Source organism: Podarcis pityusensis, assembly GCF_964106645.2.
Source record: "Podarcis pityusensis genome assembly, contig: HAP1_SCAFFOLD_105, whole genome shotgun sequence".
Taxonomy (NCBI): domain Eukaryota; kingdom Metazoa; phylum Chordata; class Lepidosauria; order Squamata; family Lacertidae; genus Podarcis; species Podarcis pityusensis.
The window spans coordinates 23,524-44,561 of NW_028293320.1; the positions used below are offsets into that span (position 1 = coordinate 23,524).

At 53.7% G+C, this 21,038-nt stretch overlaps 1 protein-coding gene across 2 annotated transcripts in view; it reads right to left on the minus strand.

Annotated features, from left to right (window-relative positions):
* Positions 1–16,430, minus strand: part of SYNGAP1 (synaptic Ras GTPase activating protein 1) — a 38,031-nt gene extending 21,601 nt beyond the window's left edge. Inside the window, exons 1-3 of one of the 2 annotated variants that reach the window (XM_081024428.1) lie at positions 16,281–16,430; positions 2,362–2,480; positions 530–635 (exon numbers count right to left, since the gene is read on the minus strand). In XM_081024428.1, the coding sequence (XP_080880554.1) occupies positions 530–635; positions 2,362–2,480; positions 16,281–16,302 (247 nt within the window). In that variant the 5' untranslated portion in view covers positions 16,303–16,430. Of the gene's footprint in view, positions 1–529; positions 636–2,361; positions 2,481–8,935; positions 9,690–16,280 lie in introns of those variants that run through there. The other variant, XM_081024429.1, reaches the window with a different exon arrangement.
* Positions 16,431–21,038: the final 4,608 nt, after the last annotated feature.

The following is a 21,038-nucleotide window of genomic DNA, read 5'->3' on the forward strand; positions in this document are numbered from 1 at the left end:
GGTGCCCTGGTTCCCCCACCCCCCACGCAGGGAGTTTGTCCTGACTTTGGGTTTCCAACACAGCTAGGTAAGGAGGTTGAATTTCCCTGGGGGGGGAACCTGCATGGATTGAGATGGGGGGGGTCCCAGTGGCCTGAGCACAGCACGCTGCTTTGGTGAGGACCCTGGTTGTGCTGGAGGGGCATCTATGGGTTTGTAATCATGACCCCCACAGCACTTTTGACATGCTCTGTGTGCTCTAATGTCCCTGGAGGAAGGAGATTTTGGCTGAGGGGAGGGTGGCAGCATCGCCTGTGGATCTCAGAGACAGACCAACAGCTTTGGTACCATATTCCTCCTCCGGGGGGAGGGCAGCCCCACACCCAAGTGCCACCCTGCTAGACATGGGGTGGATCCTGCCTTCAAGGTGCTCTTTTCCTGCCAGTCTCCTCTGCCCCAGAGGCTGTGCTCCTCCGCGTGGAACCCAGAACCCCCTCCTTGCAGCTGAGAGGAAAAGCAGGGGCAAAAAGGTGACCTCAAAGTCCCCTACCGTGCTCTGGGTGGGGTCTCCCTTCCACAGGGACGCTGACGGTCCGGCGCAGGAGCTTGTTCCGAGCGGGATCCCGCTGGCGTTCTCGAAGGAGCAGGGGGTGGATCTGGCCAAGGAGAAAGGCAGACACAAGGACCCAAGAGATAGCAGAGGGGAAAGGAGCCCCAAGACCCACCCGCTCCACCCCACACCCAAGCAGCTTCGGGGGTCAACGTGGTGCTCCCAGGGCAGAAGCAGAAGCAGAAGACGAGGCCCCAACTCAACAAGGGGGGGGGGACAGGACTCTGACCAAACCAGTGAGTCCGTGATGGGTGCCAAGGCACCGACCCTGGCCACATCCACACCAGGCATTCAAAGCACACAGCTCCCCCTGAAGAATCCTGGGAACTGTAGTTTGCTGGAAATTGCAGCTCTGTGCAAGGTGAACTACAGTTCTTTAAGGGAAGCTGTGTGCTTTGAATGTCTGCTGCTGACACGTCCTCTGGCTGCTCAGAAGGAGCGCGCACACACACATACACACACCCCAGGGAAGAGGAGCCTTTTCTGCCCCATTGCCTGCTTCTTTTGACTCTATCTCCTCTCCCCAACACCTGGTGGTAGATTACTTTCTGAGGATAAGAGGAGCTTGACAGCAGAATGGTCTCCCTCAGAAGGTGGTGGACTCTCCCTTGGTAATAATAATAACAATAACTTATTATTTATATGCCTTCCACCAAGCATTCAAAACTTCCCTGAGCAGGGCTGCCTTCGGATGTCTTCTAAAAATCAGTTCTTTATTTCCTTGAATCTGATGGGAGGATGTTTGACGGGGCAGGTGCCACCACCAAGAAGGCCCTCTCCCTGTAACCTCACTTCTCGCAGGGAGGGAACTGCCAGAAGGTTTTTAAGCAAAGGTCGGACAGCCATATGACCCTCGGGGTTCCTTCCATCTCTGCAGTATTGTGATTCTATGACTCTATGAACCCAAGAGCAACTCTCCTTTCCTGCTGCCTCCAGCCGTGGCAGCTGGTAGCCCTCAGTAGCCCTTTCCTCCACGAATTTGCCATACATCTCAGGGCAAGCAAAATACAATGCTAAGGAATGCAGAGAAATAAAGAAACAGTCACACAATTCTGTATGCAAGTTCTGTAGAACTTCCCAAAGACCAAATATAAAAATAAGACCTTTATATTCCACCAAGTGTCTGTTTCTTTACATATAGCAGTGACAACCCTTACACAATGAGCAGAGTGCCTTCTCCGTTTTAAGGAACTGACTTTTCTATTTGAGTATGTGCTTTGCCGTCTTATCGTTCCATTGCGGGCCGACCAGAGGAAGACACTGGACACAGAGATTGGCATCCAGTGATCTCAGGATTTCACACAGCTGGGGGGCTGCAGTTTGAGTGACTGAGAGGAAAGCTACAACACTCTCGGGGATGTGGACAGCTTTTTCTGGTGTGTGGGTTATCCTCCACCAACTTCTTCTTATTACACTTGTAGTGATTATTTTCTCTTTACTGAATGAAGGAATATTTGGATGGAGCTTTGGCTTTGAGACTTCCTGTATTGCACCTGAATATGATTTTGGTACTGCATACATTATGTCAAAGCTGTATTTAAAGAAACGGACACTTGGTGGAATATAAGTCTTATTTTTATATTTGGTCTTTGGGAAGTTCTATTTAATTGCATACAGAGTTGTAGGAGCTGTATGTCTCAGGGTGGCTGGGCAATGGTGGTGATGCGCTGCCTTAAAGGCCTCCAATAGGCTCCCCCCGGTGCCCCCCGGGAGCAAAATGCCCACCCCACCCTCCCCGTTCCCCCCTCTCCCACGACCTGCCGGCCTCTCACCTCTTCCTCATCCAGCATTAGCAGCTGGTTTCCGGAGATGATGCAGAATCGTGGGTTCCAAGGCCGGTCGTAAGGGGAGTGCATGTACTGGGCGCGGTGCATAGGGGCTCCTCGCACATCTGCGCAAAGTGGAAAGGGAAGCATTAAGCAAAGGCCCCCGGGCACCCCTTCCCTCCCACCCCCACCTCTGGCCAGCCCCTCTCCCTCCTCTGGCAAATACCCAATCGGCACCATGCGCGCACACACACATACATGCTGTGGCCCAGTTCACAGGTTAGGATCAGGCAGCCATTGGGGCCCCCCAAATCCAAGGCGAGCCCCCCTTACCCCAACACCACCCCCAAGAGAACAGCCGCCATTGCTGCCACCCTAAGGGCCAAACAGCAAGCAAAGGTGTGCAAGCACACTTCTTCAGATACACTGAAACAGAAGTTGCCAGATCCTTCTATATAGTGAGAAGGTGGGGAGGGGTATTACTCAGAAGGGTGGTGGGAATGTGAGATTGGCAGATAGCTGGGATGAGCCTGCTGACGACTCTTAACGACTGTAATGGGTCTTACAGGAAAAGGCAAGGGGTGAGAAGGTGAGAAATGGCTTAGTCATGTATAATGGGATAAGAATCCAATGTCTTTGTTCAAACCAGGTTTCTCCATGGTTTTAAGTTTGGTAATGAGTTGCAATTCAGCAGCTTCTCTTTCCAGTCTATTTCTGAAATTCCTTTGTAGTAAAACAGCTACTTTGAGATCTTGTATAGAATGTCCTGGGAGATTAAAGTGTTCTCCTACTGGTTTCTCTGTTTTGTGATTCTTGATGTCAGATTTATGTCCATTTATTCTTTGGCGTAAGGTTTGGCCTGTTTGTCCAATATAGAGAGCTGAAGGACACTGTTGGCATTTGATGCCATACACAATGTTAGATGATGAGCAATTGAATAGTCCCGAGATGGTATGTGTGATGTTGTTGGGGCCAGTAATGGTGTTGTCCGGGTGTATGTGGCAGCAAAGTTGGCATCTGGGTTTATTGCAGGCTCTGGTGCCAGTGTCCGTGTTAAGTCTGGTTGTAGTATTATTGTGGGTTAGGAGTTGTTTAAGATTGGGTGGCTGTCTGTAGGCAATGAAAGGTCTTCCTCCCAGAGCTTGAGAAAGAGAACTGTCATTGTCCAGGAGAGGTTGTAGATCTCTGATGATGCGTTGTACTGTTTTAACTTGGGAGCTGTATGTGATGACTAGAGGTGTTCTGTTATTTTCTTTTTTGGGTCTGTCTTGCAGCAAGTTCTCTCTGGGTATAAGTCTGGCTCTGTTGATCTGTTGTCTAACTTCATCTGCTGGGTATTTTAGTTCTGAAAAGGTTTGCTGTAGATCTCTTAGGTGTTGCTGTAGATCTCTTAGGTCTCACCTAAGAGATCTACAGCAAACCTTTTCAGAACTAAAATACCCAGCAGATGAAGATCTACAACCTCTCCTGGACAATGACAGTTCTCTTTCTCAAGCTCTGGGAGGAAGACCTTTCATTGCCTACAGACAGCCACCCAATCTTAAACAACTCCTAACCCACAATAATACTACAACCAGACTTAACACGGACACTGGCACCAGAGCCTGCAATAAACCCAGATGCCAACTTTGCTGCCACATACACCCGGACAACACCATTACTGGCCCCAACAACATCACACATACCATCTCGGGACTATTCAATTGCTCATCATCTAACATTGTGTATGGCATCAAATGCCAACAGTGTCCTTCAGCTCTCTATATTGGACAAACAGGCCAAACCTTACGCCAAAGAATAAATGGACATAAATCTGACATCAAGAATCACAAAACAGAGAAACCAGTAGGAGAACACTTTAATCTCCCAGGACATTCTATACAAGATCTCAAAGTAGCTGTTTTACTACAAAGGAATTTCAGAAATAGACTGGAAAGAGAAGCTGCTGAATTGCAACTCATTACCAAACTTAAAACCATGGAGAAACCTGGTTTGAACAAAGACATTGGATTCTTATCCCATTATACATGACTAAGCCATTTCTCACCTTCTCACCCCTTGCCTTTTCCTGTAAGACCCATTACAGTCGTTAAGAGTCGTCAGCAGGCTCATCCCAGCTATCTGCCAATCTCACATTCCCACCACCCTTCTGAGTAATACCCCTCCCCACCTTCTCACTATATAGAAGGATCTGGCAACTTCTGTTTCAGTGTATCTGAAGAAGTGTGCTTGCACACGAAAGCTCATACCAAGAACTAACTTAGTTGGTCTTAAAGGTGCTACTGGAAGGATTTTTTTATTTTGACTATGGCAGACCAACACGGCTACCTATCTGTAACAGCAAGCAAAGGGACAGAGGAAGCGTAAGAACGTAAGAAGAGAGGGAAAGCCTGCAGGATCAGACCCAAAGGGGCCCACCTAGCCCAGGATCTGGTCCTCACAGTAGCCAAGCAGGTGCCCATTGTGGAAACATGCAAGCAGGAACCAAGCACAAGGGCAGTTTCCAGCAACTAGCATTCAGAAGCATGGCAGTCCTGGCTAGGAGCCATCAAGGGCCTGCAAGAGGAGCAGCTGCTGCCTTGGACCACCTCAGGCCACACTGGTCTGCCTGGCTGGCAGGTGGCTCTCCAGGGTCTCAAGCAGGGATGGCCCACCAGGTGATGCCAACAACACAGCTGTGGTCAGGGAAGCCCCATTTTCACAACAGTGTGTGCCGTCAAATAACAGGAGGGTGACTTTTTAAACCTAACCCTTGAAAGGACTCTCTCCCTCCCTGGGACCTTTTGTATGCAAATAAGGTGTCCTCACCTCCCCCCCCCCCCAATGAGCCAAGGCTCTTCCTGTAGCAGAGCAAGTGGTCTGTGCAAGGTGTTAAAACCAGGGATGGGGCAGGGCAGTTAGATGACTCCCCAAATATCCCAAGTCCCCCCCCCACAGCCTCAAACTAAGGCCAGGAGAATGAACCTGACCGTTTCTCTTCACCGTTTACACAAGCACCACACATGCAGAGGCTATAAGATTGTAGCAATAAGCAGATACCATGTATCTTACTGTTTCCTCTGACTATCCAATATAGAAAACTGTAGAAACTATCACCAAAATTCAATGGTTTGACCGATTTCCTTGGTTCCAGTGGTTAATATCTCCTCTGGAAGAGGGGAATCAGGGCCCACCCTGCCTCCATAATCCCTTAAACATAAAGGTCACACTCCTTGCCCCTCCATAAGGTGTGAATAGGAGGCAGGAAGCGATCAAGGACAGCACATACCCCAGGCAGAAATCCAGGGATGGTGGATTGAATTCTGATACTTTCAAAGGAGCAGCACAGGAAAGCCTTGCAGCTAGGGGGATGTGTAAATACTTTTATTGTTCTTGGGAACTTAAGTCCAGGTGCTTAAAAGGTGACTGGAACAAGGATGGTGAACAGAGGGTTGGGTGATGGGCTCATGTTTCTACACGCCAAACACTCCTAACTTTGTGACACTTGTGATGTATTGATGATGCTGTTGAAAAAATGTATTATGGGAAATGGGGAGAGGTCTTAAAAGTCCACGCAGCCCCAGGCTCGGGGTTCCTGATCTTTGTGTGTTTGCGCCTTGTTGCAACAAATAAAGATCAGGTCTGCTGGCCGCTGTTTTGCTTCTTGAACTTGGCTGGAGACTCCTCCTTTTGCTACCAGAGGGGCACTTGTCACCCCTGGAAGCTGGATGCCAACTGGCCTGGGGGCTGGGACAGCCTCTTCAGCCCCCTTTCCCCACAACCACCAGATGGTCTATGGTGGGGTGGGGTGGGAAACTACAGGAGGTCCCTGGCAGAGGCAGGGGTGCTGCTGCAACGACCCCACCCTGGGGAGCCCTCAGCAGCCTCCTGGCAGGCTCTGTGGTCCGGGAGGGCTCAGGTGGAAGGAGACCAGTGGGCCCTGGAAGGAGGAGGAAGAGGGGCCTCCTCTCCTCCCTTCCTTCTTCCCTTCCTTCTGCAGCTGAGCCTCCATTTGGAGAGCGGGGATGGAATCTCCATATGGGGGTGGGGAGCAGAGGATGGGGAGTTGTATAAGGGCCTCGCCTGGCAATGTGGTGCTGCCCTCCAGTGGCGAGAAAAACCCAGCCAGGTCCTAGGAGCTGACAGTCCATTTATGTGTGTGCTCAGGGGAGCTTCAGCTACCTACAGAGTGTGGGGCTGACAAGCAGGTCACCCCAAAAGGTGCAACTTGCAACCTGTGCAGGGCTTGCCGGGCCCAAGGAGAAAAGGGCAGCAGCCTCAGCCTCCAGGTGCCAAAGGGCCAGAGGATCGGTTCTCTGAATGCGCAGGATATATTTAGATCCTTAAAAGAGATGGGTGGGAATGTGGGTGAAGAAGAAGCCAAGCTCAACAAGATGGCCAGGATCTTGAGAAGCCGCTCTGAGGCTTCAGCACAGGCCAGAGTCCCAGACCCCCAGCCCGGGGGTGCCCTCACTGCCAGCCCCCCCAGCCTCTGGAAAGGAGGGCCCCCCCATGTCCACAGTTGCAGGTCAGCTGTCAAGGCCCCCGACACCCTTTCCATGCCCCTTCCTTCTTTCAACTGTTACTGGTAGCAAACGTTCTCTAGATGCCTTGCAATTGCACACATCAAAACCAAAGCCAAAAACCAAACATTAAAACCATAACCCCTAAGGAAGGCATATAACAGCCTTCCCCCCCCCCCCCGGGTGCCCCCCAGGATGTTGTTTTGGAGGCCTGCTCCTGTCAGCCTCATCCGGTTGGGAGATGTTTCCCATACCACCGGGGGGGGGGGGGCTGATTAGGGGAGGCAGCAGATAATTAAAAGTATGTTACAAAAACGCACAGCAGCACCAAAATTCCCACAGCTGAAGATCTGCAACTATACACCTCACAGAAAGGCATTGAGTCTGAAAAGCCAGAGAAAGCCAAAGTGGGCCTCTCTGCCCTTCATATTCCCTCCGAGGGGAGGGGGCCATGGCAGATTTAAAAGAGTTTAGAACAAGTCACTGTCACAGAGCAAGGGCAGGTGCACGCATCAAAAGCTGACCCACGAAGATGCCAGGAGCACGGGGGGGGGGGGGCCCACAGCTAAGGGGTCACTGTGGAGAAGGCTCTCCCACGAGCCACCTACTCACCCCACACATACCAGAACAACTGTTGAGAGCCCTCCTCATTTTCATGCCCAGGCAGGCCTGGGGGAAGGGGTGGTCTCTCAGAGGCCGGGTCCTTTAGAGCTTTAAGCACCGCTGGGGCATCTTGACTCAAGCCCAGGAATTACAGGGCAGCCAGCCTTGGCAGAGGCCAGCCCTCAGCCTGTGTCCCGGCCGCAAGGGGAAGTTGGACTTGAAAGGTCCAGAACCTAAGGCCTGCAGCCCTTAGAATTGGGTGCAGAACAGTCTGGAAGGGCAGGGCAGGCGATCCCATCTTTTCCCAGTTCAAATCTTAAAGGTAAAGGACCCCTGACAGTTAAGTCCAGTCAAAGGCGACTCGGGTTGCGGTGCTCATCTTGCTTTACAGGCTGAGGGAGCCAGGCTGGCCGCAGTTTTTCCGGGTCATGTGGCCAGCATGACTAAGCCGCTTCTGGCGAAACCAGAGCAGCACATGGAAACGCCGTTTACCTTCCCGCTGGAGCAGTACCTATTTATCTGCTTGCACTTTTGGGCGTGCTTTCGAACTGCTAGGTTGACAGGAGCAGGGACCGAGCAACGGGAGCTCACCCCATCATGGGGATTTGAACCGCTGACCTTCTGATCGGCAAGACCAAGAGGTTCAGTGGTTTAGACCACAGCGCCACCCGCGTCCCTGGTCCCCCTCAAAAGCTTCTCTTCATCCTCCCCTTGGCTTGCCTCCGGGATCTGAGTGTCCCAGTGGTGATAAGGCCCACAAGCTGCCCCCCACATGGATTCCAATGAAGTAAGAGAAGCAGGTGCCCCTGGACTGAGCCAGTGCCCAACTACCCACTTCCCTCCACAACACCCCGCCCTTTGCCTGCTGTGAGATGAGCATTGCCTCTCCCTGCACAGGGATGGCCCTTAGGGACCAAGCACCCGAGTCCCCTGCCTCCGTCTGGCATCTCCAAGGAGGATGCAAGCTAAGGAGCAGAAGGCATGTTGAGACTGAGGACTGGAGGGGGGGGTGCAGCTTTCAACAAAGTATCTGACCAAAAACACCCACACACCCAGTAAGCTTAGGAGTCCTGGAATCAGCAGGTCAAGGACTGGTTAAGTTAGTCGCAAGCAGAGTGTAGGAAAAAGAGGATGGGATGTAGAAAGTGGGGTTCTCCAAGGATCCAGAACAGGGCCTCTGCTTGGCGAGCAGAGAGGTGGCCACATCTGCCCTGAATATTGTAGAGCTGGAAAAGGTCTGTAAAAGGGGGCAAAAGAAATTATCGGGGGGGGGGGATGAAGCAGCTCCCCCATGAGGAAAGGCGGCAGCATTGGGGACTTTTTAGCTTGGAAAAAAAGGATATTATGTGTCATCCAAGGAAGCGGAGGTATTTCTTGCAGCAATGGATCTTCAAATGCATAACGCTTGGAAATGGTTTGTCAACAATTTTATCTTTTTCTGATCACCTACAATGGCCCAGTGTGTATGAACTTACTACAACCAGCTCTTCTGTCACTAGTGACTCTTCTGTTTTATCTCCATCTGCAAAATTTTCAGAAGTATAAGCTTCCTCACAACCAACGACAGTGTTTGCTTCCTCTTCTGTGTACTTTATGCAGCATATTTGTGCTAGCCAACAGTGTGCCAGTTCTTTCTTCTGCTGTTACCCATTTCTCAGTGTGTTTCCAGAAAGAGTGAAGCCAACTCTTCTAACATCTCCCTGTTCAAGCTGGAAGGTGAGCAGAGGAATATGATAAAGGGTCTGGAAACCAAGCCTTACGCCGAACGCTTGAGGGGATTGGATACGCTTAGCCTGGAGGAGACTGAGAGGAGATATGATGGCCATCTTCAAATATCTCAAGGGCTGCCGCATGGAAGATGGAGAAAGCCTGCTGTCTCCCGCTCTGGAGGGTAGGACTCGAACCAGGAGCTTCAAGTGACAAGAAAGGAGATTCCGAATAAACATCACGAAGAACTTTCTGACAGCAAGAGCTGTTTGATAGGGGAACAGAGGTTTCTTAGCAGAGGTTGGGCGGCCAGCAGCAGGACACCCACTTGGACTTTCCTCACGCATTTGTGAACCAATATAAAGTAAAAGGTTTTCCTTCAGCGGACCCTGTTTTTGGCAGACAGGCGCTTCTGACAGCAAGAGCTACTTGACAGTGGAAGGCTCTCCCTCAGGAGGTGGTGGGCTCTCCTTCCTTGGAGCTTCCCAAGCAGAGGCTGGACGGCCGCCTGTCGTGCATTGCAGGGGGCTGGATGACCTCTGGGGGCCCTTCCGATCTCAGGTCAGCGGGCTATGCCGGGGCCGTCAAAACGAGCCTCCTCCTGGGACCCCCGAGGGACGGGGCATTGCGGGGCCTCGAGGGCGCCGCCGCCTCCTCCTCCGGCCGCCCAGAGGCTCCTCCCCCCGGCCTCGAGGCTCCGCCCCTCCGCGCGAGCTTCCCGCCCCTTCTTCCGAGGCCTCTTCCTCGCCCGTCCCCCGCGGCCTCCTTCTCTCCCTCGCGGAGGCGCCCGGGCGGGTGGGCGTCCCCCGTTCCCGGTGGGAAGCGAAGGCGAAGCGGCGGCCCCGGCGACCGACCTCCGCCCTCGCGCTCCGCCTGAGGTAAACTGAGGCGGCGGCGGCGAGGAGAGGCACTGCGGCTGCGCAGTGGAGAGGCCGAGGGGAGGAGCCTCGCCGCCTCGCGCGCCCCTCGGGCCGGCGAAAACCCCGCCCCTCTACGTCAGCCCAGCAGCAGAAGCCACGCCCACGTCCTCGCCTCGTGCGCGCAGACGCAGCGGCCGCAGGCGGGACGGCGGGACTCCCTGCCACATGACGGAGCCCCGAGACCTATGGCTATAGGGGGGTATACAAGTTTGATTATTAACAATAGCAATAATAATAATAATAACATGCATACGATAGTGGGGGCAGGTAAGCCTGCCCCACATAATTGATCACAAGAATGGCAATGCCCATCAGTTTTTGGGGGGTGGCCCCCTCAAATATTTGATGGGGGGCGTCACCGCTGTGCTCCCAATGAAATCCTACCCCCACATGACCCGGGGGGGGGGGCGGGAGAAGCAGCGCTGCCTCTGCCCTGGCCCATCCTCTGAATTTGCCCAAAGCGTAAGGCATCTTTCTTGCGAAATCGCCGTAAGGCACTTAGACGGATGGCATTCCTACTATTACAACTAATCATAGTAATCTTAGTAATAATAATGGTGCACGGGAGGCAGGAGTCCCCCTGTCCGGGTCCCCCCCCCCTGCTCCTGCATGGCTGCGAAATTTGCCCATTTGGGGGCTGGCCTTCCACTTTCTGAGCTGCCGACCTTGAACTGGGGAGCCTGATGCCAACGCATGAAAAGGTAACCAGCTGGACTTAGAAGGTTTTGCCCTTTACCTACTCCCCCAAAGTATTTGACGCTATTAGGCATGGGGGGGGGATCCAAATGAGGTGTGTCAATGGCGAAAGCATCCCCCTCCCCCCCAAAAAATCTCAGCCTCATTGGTTCCTTCCGAGGGGCCTGACTGAAGAAGTCCCTGCCAGGGAAGGGGGGGACAGGTCCCTCCGGGGCCCACTTGTGGGGGGCACAAAAGGCCGCCTTCCCTGGCCAGGAAGGGAGCCAGCAGCGCCAGCCTCCATCTTGGCAGGGGCTGCAGAAAAATATGGGCCCCGCTTGGCCTCTCCCTCCAAAGGGCTCCTGAGACAGCAGGAAGGGAGAGTAGGGCAGCCCCACAACTGGGACGAGGAGGGGCTGACACTCCCCACAAGCTCAAAATGGACTCCAAGAACCAGCCCTGGCGTGCGAGAGAGTCCCCCGCCAGGCCACCCAGGCATGGCTTCCTCTGGAGGAGGCCTTTGGGAAGGGCAGTTCTTCCTGGCTTTGCATCCTTTCTTGCCCCCAACCATTTTTTCTCAGGGAGCGGCCTCCCTAGATGGGCCTCCCTTGAACTACAACTCCCATCATCACCCACGTGGCCAGCCTGGCAGGGGCTGGTGTAAGCTGCCCTCCCCAAAATGGCGGGAGGGTGCCAGGCAGGGGGGCATCGCCCAGCACCCCGTCTCCCTCTCTCCATTTTATCACCCAACAGGGGCAGACCAGGTGCATAGATTCCTGAGATACGCAAGGTGCCTAACCCTAACCCTGCCCTTTGGAACTCCCTGCCTCTTGAAATCCAACAGGCACCTTCATGGGACTCTCTGCAGAGCCTGCTGAAAACATTTTTGTTCAGACAAGCCTGCACAGGTGCTCAGAAAGTAGAGGTTATTTTAACCTGTTTTAGTACGTATTCTAACTTTTGTAGGGTTGTGATTTCCCCCAAATTTTGCTTGTTTTCTCTTTTTGTAAATGGCTGAGGTTTTTTTTCAGTCAAATGGTGTGTAAATTTCATTAAATTTTGTATTTTTTATATTGTATGTTTATGTTGTGAACCACCCTGATATCTACAGGTGGAGGGTATAATAATAATAATAATAATAATAATAATAATAATAATCAGGAGCTGGGCTTCAAATGTCTCCAAGGAACCCCCACCAAACTCCATAAATATGGGGGAGGGTCCACCCTGCCATCTCTCCCCCACCAGCAATGCCCCTTTTGGCTAACAGAGAGCCCTTTTTAAAAAAAACACTAAGCAAAGTGAATTTTACACGCTGTCAGCTTGTCAGATTTTGCTGAAAAATGAAAATCAGCTCTTTTTTTGAGGGGGGAGGCAACTTAGACAGTTCCCTTCCAACTTGACAATGCGATGATTCTACGATTCTACAATCTTTGCATACGGCTTGGTTCTAATAAGCCTCCTAACAAGAGTTTTACCGGAACGTTGAAACGTAAAACAGGCAGTTGAAAACAGTCGGGGAAACGCTTAAAATCGTCAGCAAGCAGAAATATGAAAAGACGTGTCTGCATATCGAATGTCTGGGTGGGCTTGCCTGAATGAAAACGTTGGCAGCAGGCGCTGGAAAGAGTCCCCGAAAGTCTCTTCTTTGCTTCCTGGCCTGAGAGCCACCAGCCTCACCTCCCTTCCCCAGCCCTTTTCCAAGCTGCCTAAGCCAGTGGGCACCTTCTCCTCCTGTGGCAAGGAGTTCCACCAGTTAACTGGGAGAAATGCTGCCTTTTCTCCCTCTGAACTTCACCCCCAGCGGCTTTTTGGGGGCAGCTGCCCTCGCACTCGCCTCCGCATGCTCCCCGCTCGTAATTTCAATCCCTTCGCTTTTGGGCGCAGCCTTGGCCACCTGCCCAAAGGCGGCCGCGACTGGGAAAGGCGCTTCCCTGCAGCTTCGAGCAGCAGGCAGAAAGAGCCAGGCCGTCCTGAGACAAACACCTGGGAGGGGGGGCAGCAGGTTGGCAACACCATCTTGCCCCCAGCGGGCAAAGCAATGCCAGAGATGGCCCAAGCAACCACCACCACCATTCTTATTTATTAAATTTATATCCTTGCCTTCATCCCATCTCCACAGGCAGATGAAAATCACCCAGCGTCACCCCCCCAGCCCAGTCCAGTCCTCCACACCCCCTAGCCAGAAACTCAGGCGCCCTCCTGGGCTGACCCTGTGTGATTGCATTCCGAAGTGCAGCAGGTGGGTTTCAGAAATGCCCCACGGAAGGGGGCAGGAGGAGGGTCCACAACCTCCCAAGCAGCGTTAGAAATTAGCCAGGCGCGTTTGGCAACTGGCATGGGTCCAATTCTGGCCACGTAGCGATCTCAGGATGCCAGGTGGCAACAGGGAAAAACAGAATGTCTCTTAGAGAAGGAGCTGAAATGTTTTTCTCGAAGCTTAAATTTATTCTGAATTATTATTTCTGATGTTTAGAGGTGTGCCAGCCGCTTTGAGATTTGTTTGTTAAAATATAAAGCAGTATAGAAATGAAGTTATTCGTAATTATGATATCATTGCTAACAACCACAACGAGAAAAGGCACCTAGACGTTCAATTGTGGCAACCACAGTCCAGGTTTCAGGTGCCATTTGGCAATGAGATTATATATATCTGAGATTCCAACCCCCCTCCATGAATTGGCCTGAAGAGGTGCCAGGCTGGTGCTTGTGGCTGCCCCCCCTCCCAAGCCCCCCCCCCTTGCGCTCTCTCTTTCTTTGCCATTCTTTCTCCACCTGCTAGAAGGCCAATTCAGGATGGAGAAGCCTGTAAGGCACCACCAGCTTTTGGGTGGGTGGGGGACACATAGAAGGAGGGAGGGGGCTAGGGACCTGGGTGCGAGTGGCGCTGCCTGCCCCCCCTTGCTCCCCAAGTCCAACAAGGAAGAGCCACAGGCCAGGAAATGGTGGCAGAGAGGGGAACAGCCCCCCCCCCCGCAACGTAAAAATGCCAAGCTCCCACACACATTGCTTTTGTGAAAAGGACTGGCTGGCGATATGCAAATGGCATGCAAATGCGAATCTGCTCCCAGCTCGAGGTGCCAATCAGATCTGGAGGCATGCAGATCCCTTCTCCACAAGCTCATTAAATCATCTTCAGGGATGCTTGCCAAAAAATCTCTCCCCCCCCACACACACACATCAAGAGGGGAACATGTGGCTTCGGCCCAGGAAAAGCGAAGTTTTTTGGGGACCTCTCAAAGGAAGGCTGTTTCCCCAGCAGGCGAAAGGAAGCACCCAACCTCTGCTGGTCACATGAGGCAGAGCCCCCACAAGGTCACCTGGACACCCCCCCCCACAGGACAGGGGTGCGGATCCTGCCAAAGCACACTGTTAACCCTTCAGCTGCCTGCCAGCCACCACAGAGGTGTCCCAGACCTCATCTCTGTCCTGGAGACCCCCACTCCCCCTTTCCATCCTCTTTCTGTTGCTATGCAAATGATATGCAAACGGACAGCGGCAGAAGCCACTGGGCAGCAGCATCTTGTTGGGGGGAAGCAGGAAGGAGTTGCACCACTGTAGACACAACCAGAACGCCCCCCCCCCACCGGAAAGAAAGGCCCTGGGTGGTCTCCCAAGGAGAAAACTCGGGGCGCAAGAGAAGTGGCCATCCTCCTCTTGCCAAGTCATTCCTGGGGGATTGGGACCTGCACCCCCAAACAACTGTGCTATGGGTCAACCACAGAGTGGCAGGATGGGGGGGGCAGCAGAGCCACTCGGGCAGCCCAGGACACGCCAGCAAGGGAGGGGGCTTGGGCTGCCCCCTTCCTCCTCAGGCCACCCGATGGGAGGGGGGTGTGGAGATGCCGGACCTTCCTGTCTTGGGGGGGGGAAGGAGGTCTTGCCGGGTGTGTGTGGCGGGGGGGGGGGGACAGCAGCTCCCTGCAGTGCAGCATCACACTCTGGGAATGTGCTTCTTGCTGAAACAGCCCCCCCACCACCCCAGCATCCCTCTGACAGGGTTGCCTAGCAACATCACGCCCCCTCTCCTGCCACAGGAAGAGAAGGGAGGCCTCCGGGTGCCAAGCGAGGGGTCCCAGAGCCCCCCCCCGCCCCCGGAGAAGCCCCTTCCTCTTAAGACACAAGGACTGGGAACAGAGAGCAATACACACACACACACACACACACCCTGGTCACTCTCTCCCCTCTCTCCCCGTCCCCCACATACCACTTGGTGTGGGATCCTGATACACTGCTCCCCCCCCCCGCCATGCTTTCAATGGCACAACCACAAAATATATGCGTGAAAGTGTTTGCCAGGCGTACTGCAGCCCCCTCCCCACAAAATGCTGCCCCTCACCCACTTTGCCCTCCTGCCTGTGCTGGTGCTGCACTAACTCCGCCCCCCCATGGCTGAGAGGGGGTCTGCCCCACAGGAGAGACAGGCACAGATTGAGGCTTCTAGGCCTCTGAGCATGGGCAGAGTAGGAGTTAGGAACCTGCAGGTGCGCGGAGCAGTCTCCAGGTGTGGCAGGAGCCCCTGTTCCCTGACCACTGGTCCTGCTGGCTGCTGAGGGTCCAGCCGCAACAGGAGACAGGCTGCCACATGAGGGCCACAGGAGGGGGGTGGCACAGCTGGCAGTGGGAGGGGGCACTCAGGAAACCCCCAGGACCCTATTCGGACTCCCACCCCCAGCTAGCCATCATGGTGTGCTCATCAATTGGAGGGGGGGCGCATTTGGCGGATGGGACCACATGGCAGTGCCAACCCTGACCCTTTGCACGGCAGGAAGTGGGATCGCCAGAGAGGGCTAGTTTTTTGGGGGGGCGAATTTGAGGGTTGAGGTGGAAGGAGAGGGAAAGACCGAGCTATGGGTCAAGCAGGGGCCTTCAAGGATGCAGGCAGGAGGAAGGGGCCCACTCTGTCAAGGGAGGACGGCAGATGTGAGCAGCATGGGCGGAGGGGGGCAAGAAGAGCTATAAGGCACCCCCCTTACAGGCCTCCGTCTCAGGCAGACCCCCCCCCCAGCTCAGCATCTGCGAGGAGCAGAGGGGATCCCGGGCCTCTGGTGGTGATGGCGGGGGCCTCGCTCGGCCTCCTCTCCCCACAGAGAGGTGCTGGGGGCGGGAGGAGCTGCGCTACCTGCCCCCCAGCCCACGAAGGCCTTCCCGGGAAGGTCTGGGATCCAGCGCTAGGATGACGCCTCCCTGCCCCCTCCGCCGCACGTGGAGACCCAAGCGGGCTAGACGGGGGTGGAGTGGGGGGGCACCTGCCCCCCCCCAAGTTCCAGCCGCCCCCCACCCGCCTTGCCCGCCAGGCCCCAGGACGACCCCCAAGATACACAAAATAATCTCCAGCCTGCAGCCCCCCACCCCCACTCCGCGCGCCCCGTCAATCCTAGCCCACGCCAGCCTCGCTCCGGATTCACCGCTGCATCCCCGGAAAATGGGGCGCGGGCTGGGTGGACCTGGCCGGGGGCGGCGAGCTTCCCCTCCCTCACCCCCCCCGACACACACACATCCACGCGCGCGCCCGTACCTCGGAAGGGGGCATAGGACATGGTGCCTTCAGCCTCTGCCTGCGCGCTCGCGGCTCATGGACCAGCCGGGGAGGGGGTCGGCCGGCCCGGCAGGGGAAAGGGAGCGGGAGCCGCCGGGAGGGGGCTCGGCCCGGCAGGAGGAGGAGGAGGCGGCGGGCGGGGGGGGCGCCGGGCCTGCCTGCCTGCCTCCCCCGCACTGCGCCCCCGCCCGCCCGCCTCTTGGCGGCGCCTCCCCGGCTGGTCCTGATGCGAGAGGATGTCGCCGCTGGTCCTGATGCGAGAGAGGATGCGGGCGAGGATGCAGGCGGCGGCCGCGGAGGAGGAGGAGGATGCTGGCGCGGAGGCTGCGGCGCGCACAGGCTCCCTCTCGCCGCCGCCGCCGCCGCCGCCGCCGCCGCTGCTGCTCTTCGCTCCTCCTCGCTCCTCGCCTTGCCGCCTCCTCCTCCTCCTTCCTCTTCCTCCTCCTTCTCCGGCAGCCGCCTCAGCATCACAGCCCGCCCGGCCGCGCAGAGGAGCAGCAGCAGCAGCAGCAGCAGCGCATCTCCGCCGCGTCGCCGCAGGAGCGCTGCCCACTCTTAAAGGCGCCCGCCGGCAGCAGCTGCGGCTGCATTTGGAGGGGGGCACCGGAGCCGCTGCGGAGGGCAGGAAAGGCGAGGTGGCGGGGAGAGGGGGGCGTCTCACGGTGCCCCCCATCGGGCTGGATCCACCACTCTCCCGGCATGACTCCCCCTCCATCACAGGGCACCCCCAGCTTGCAATTTTTAGGTGTGGTGGGCGAAGAAGGCAGTGTCTGATGCGGGGGTTACTACTTTCAACCTTCCCCACGTGGCAACACCCCCATTCTTATCAGCCAGGGTGCAAAGGCTCCGCGCAGCTCCCCCCCCCATCCCAAGGCACATCTGGAGGGGAGGGCAGTGGCTTTGCTAGGCCCTGCTCACTCCTTCCTCCACCTCCTGACCCAGCCACACAGAGCAGAGGCCTGTTGCACTGGCCCCTCCATCCCCACAGCAAGCTGGAAAAGCAGGACCCTCATGGGCCCATTTTACAGATAGGGAGGACTGAGGCTTCTGGGACCTCTGGGGCCATGTGCACTCTCTTGTCAGCTGGGCCAGTTGTAGCCTACAGACAACCCTGTGGTGTAGGCCAACCCTGCAGGCGCAGCAGGACCTCCTTGCAAGAGCCATGTTTGTGATGGGGGGCTCTTGATTTCCTCAGTTCCCTAGGAAATCACCCCATGGGAGCCATGCAAGTGAGTAGGGGGTGGCTCATCTTATTTCACCTTCTATTGGGTGGAACGGGAGGGTTCTGGCAGAAACTATTTGATGGATAAGCAGGAGAAGATATATTAAAGTTAATTTATCTCTCACATGAGAGGTTTAGAGCCTTTCTGAGTTAAACTCTTCCCATCCCTTTGAGAGCAGGTTGCTTAGCTTTAAATGTACTTGGAGTCACGCCCTTTTCCACCTGCAAAAGTAATCAGACTGTGTAGTAAGTACAAGAAAACACGTTTACTCACATGTAGGTCTTGCCAGGACTCAGCGAACAACATGGTACCAGGCAGACAGTGACCCTACAGACTCAAAGAACCGAGGCTGTCAAGCAGCTCAGTGACCTTTGGCTTTTGACTTAGAAGAAACAATACATTTTCTGCTCTCTGGGTTGTAGGAGGATTTTCCTAATTCCTTGACCCTCCACACCCTTGCTTAAATACTGGAGAACTATGTGCGTAATCTTGGCCACTCTTTCTTGCAATAAGCAAGTCATCTACGAATGCCAGTACATAGGGAAAGGGCCCATTTTTGCATTTGCCGTGCAAACACTTGTCCGTGTGGCTTGTGTGTGCCCTGGCTGTGTGAACATGCTGTACAATGTCTCATTCCATGCCCAGCAGCCTGTCTTAGACCACAGAGGCCCTTCTGAAGATTGCATACTAAATGGGCTTCATTTGGGTCAACAAAACTTTTGTCCTGGCCCCACACTGCTTTTTCCTCCTGCACCCCTAGCTATGCCACTGACTACATAGGTGGTGATGATCTCTCCTGTTTTGAAGTCCAAGATTCTGTAGCCTTTGCCTCCAGAAGCATATCCTAATGGAATTACTACTTCTGCTCTTCTTGTTATTTATAACCTCTCTTGCAAGCCTGAGCTCATTCTGAGTTTTAGCCCGCCTGATGTTTACCCTGCAACTGTTGGCTAGTTGTGTCTACTCCTCCTTTATTATTTCCCCTTTCTTCCATTTCTCACACATTCCCTTCTTAACTCTCAGCTCATCTGTAAGCTCCTTATGCAGCCACACCGGTTTCCTTAGCTGCCTCCCAATTTTTTTTCTTGATGGAATTGTCTGCATTTGGCCCTTCAGGATTTCACCTTTAAGAAACTCCCATCCATCTTGGACTCCCTTCTCTTTGAGTATTTCTGACCATGGGATCTCACCCAGTAGCTGCTTCAGCTTCCTGGAATTGGCCTTCTTAAAGTCCAGATTCCTTGTCGATTACCCTCAGCTTTCCCTTGCCTCTGAGATGCATTTTAAATAAAAGGACACATTCTACTCACGCTGATCCCCGGACCGTCTGCAGGCTGGATTTAGAAGGCGATTGGGCCGGATCCAGCCCCCGGGCCTTAGTTTGCCTACCCATGGTTTAGTTACTCACCCTGATAGGGACCTAGTTGGTGCTATTTTTATAGAAAAAGAGGTGCCAGACCACACCCTTGAGAGATGCCGGAACTTAGTTTTGGTGAGTTCTGCCTGCAGAAAAGCCCTGGACCTAGTGAGCTCAGACCTATTGCCATCTTGCTGTGCCTCCAAACCACCAGCCACGTCAGTTTTGTCCCAGGCCGCCCCTGTCTGCAGGGCTACGGTTAGAATTCCTGTCTCCACTAACCCAACCAGTGCAGCGATTATGGCATTCAAACCATAAGCTTCCTTTTCCAATGCATTGATTCTACTAAATATTCCTTCTGATGTTTGTTTTGTCGGGAGACATTGGTGTCATGCAAAAGTTCCCCCAGTGAGGGAATTTTACTCTCTGTGATGTTATTTCCCTTGAATGTCTGTGGCAGGAAAGTCACAGCTAGGTAGCCGTGTTGGTCTGCCGTGGTTGAAACAAACAAACAAACAAACAAAATTCCTTCCAGTAGCACCTTAGAGACCAACTAAGTTTGTTATTGGTATGAGCTTTCGTGTGAAAGCTCATACCAATAATAAACTTAGTTGGTCTCTAAGGTGCTACGGGAAGGAATTTTTTGTTTTGGGGACTTCCGGGGTGGCGCCATCGGCAATGGCGGACTCCCTCTGAACTGGAGGGACCAGCTCCGTGAGAAACGGGTCTTTTCCGCTACGGCGAAGCGGGGACCCTTTTAGAAATCACAGGCGGATGAAGCCTGTGACCATGGGACTCGGCGGGCACCCTTAGCGCCCCCCCAACCCACAAAGGAACTCATTAACGGGCTCCGAAGCGAAGAGGGGGAAGTGGCGCGGTGCTGTGAGTCAACTGCTTTTTCCGTGGAGCGAAGCTGCATAGCCATTGCCGGAGAGCGCTGCCTTTTTCCTGGGACTATTTGGCATCTAAAGTAATCATCCGTGAGTACTTAAACTTTGAACAATTGGACTTTAAATAAGGACTGGCGAGCAGAAAGGTATTGGACTTAAAAATTTACTTCAATTTGGCACTGAAACGGGAAGGTCTAAACAGGAAGTCAGCCTTCCATTTCTTTGTAGACAGAATAAAGCAAAGACAACGTAAACTAGAGCTCAGAAAATCACTTCTAAAGGATTGGCTTTCATCATTTAAAATTATTGAACCCCCCTTCGGTAGCAGGAGAAGAAGGGGGATCTTTTTTGGACTGTTTAAACCTGCAGAAGCGAGTTTAAAGTAAAGTAACTTTCCACCGTCCTGATCCTGGAGCGGGGTGTCAGGACTGACGTTTGAAGCTCATTGACCAGAGACAAATGCTTTTGACAGATAGCTAAAAGAAGAGTAACATAGTGATTCCACTGTTTCCTTTCGCATTTTAAAGGAACAAATATTGACAAAATATCTTAAAAAAGAGACTTTGTTGCTAGATTTGTCCTTAAAAGAAAGAACAAATAGAAGTTTTCCCCCTAGAGGGAGACTGTGAAACTGTAACTAATTCCAGGGAGCTTGCAGCTGTCACAGATTACAATCGTGGGAATGGACTTGTGACCTTGTAGGACAATGTATTCAGAAGCTCTGTTGCGTGCTCTCTGTAAAACAAATGCCCTACTGGCTCAGTTAAATGAGAAGACGGATTTGATGACTAATGCGGTCAGAACTTTTGAACAGGCAGTGGGAAACTATATGGAGCCCACCCAGGAACTAGATCAGGAGTGTGCCCTGACAGAACAGATGAGAGAAGAGGACGTTGCTGAATCTTGGGCGCCAGAGATGGAGGGAGCTGCGGCCCTGCAGGAACATGAGCTTTTGGATTTGACAAATGAACTTGGGAAAAACCAGATTTGGAAAGATAAAGTTTGGATTGGTTTGGAAATGGGGGGTTGGACTGACCCCCCTATGCAGGGATGTTTGGACTTTCCGAGTCTGGCAATGGGCCGTGAGATGTTTGGAGCTGTGGGGGCTCTCAATTTTGGAGGGATTCTGAAACATGTTCTTAAATACCACATGGAGTTTAGTCCGGACTATGGAAAAGGGGCTGATTTGTTTAAAAGGGTCAAAAACATTACCAAGCTGGAGTTCCCACGAGTGAAAGGAAAATATGAAGAAGAGCCGCGGAAGGGA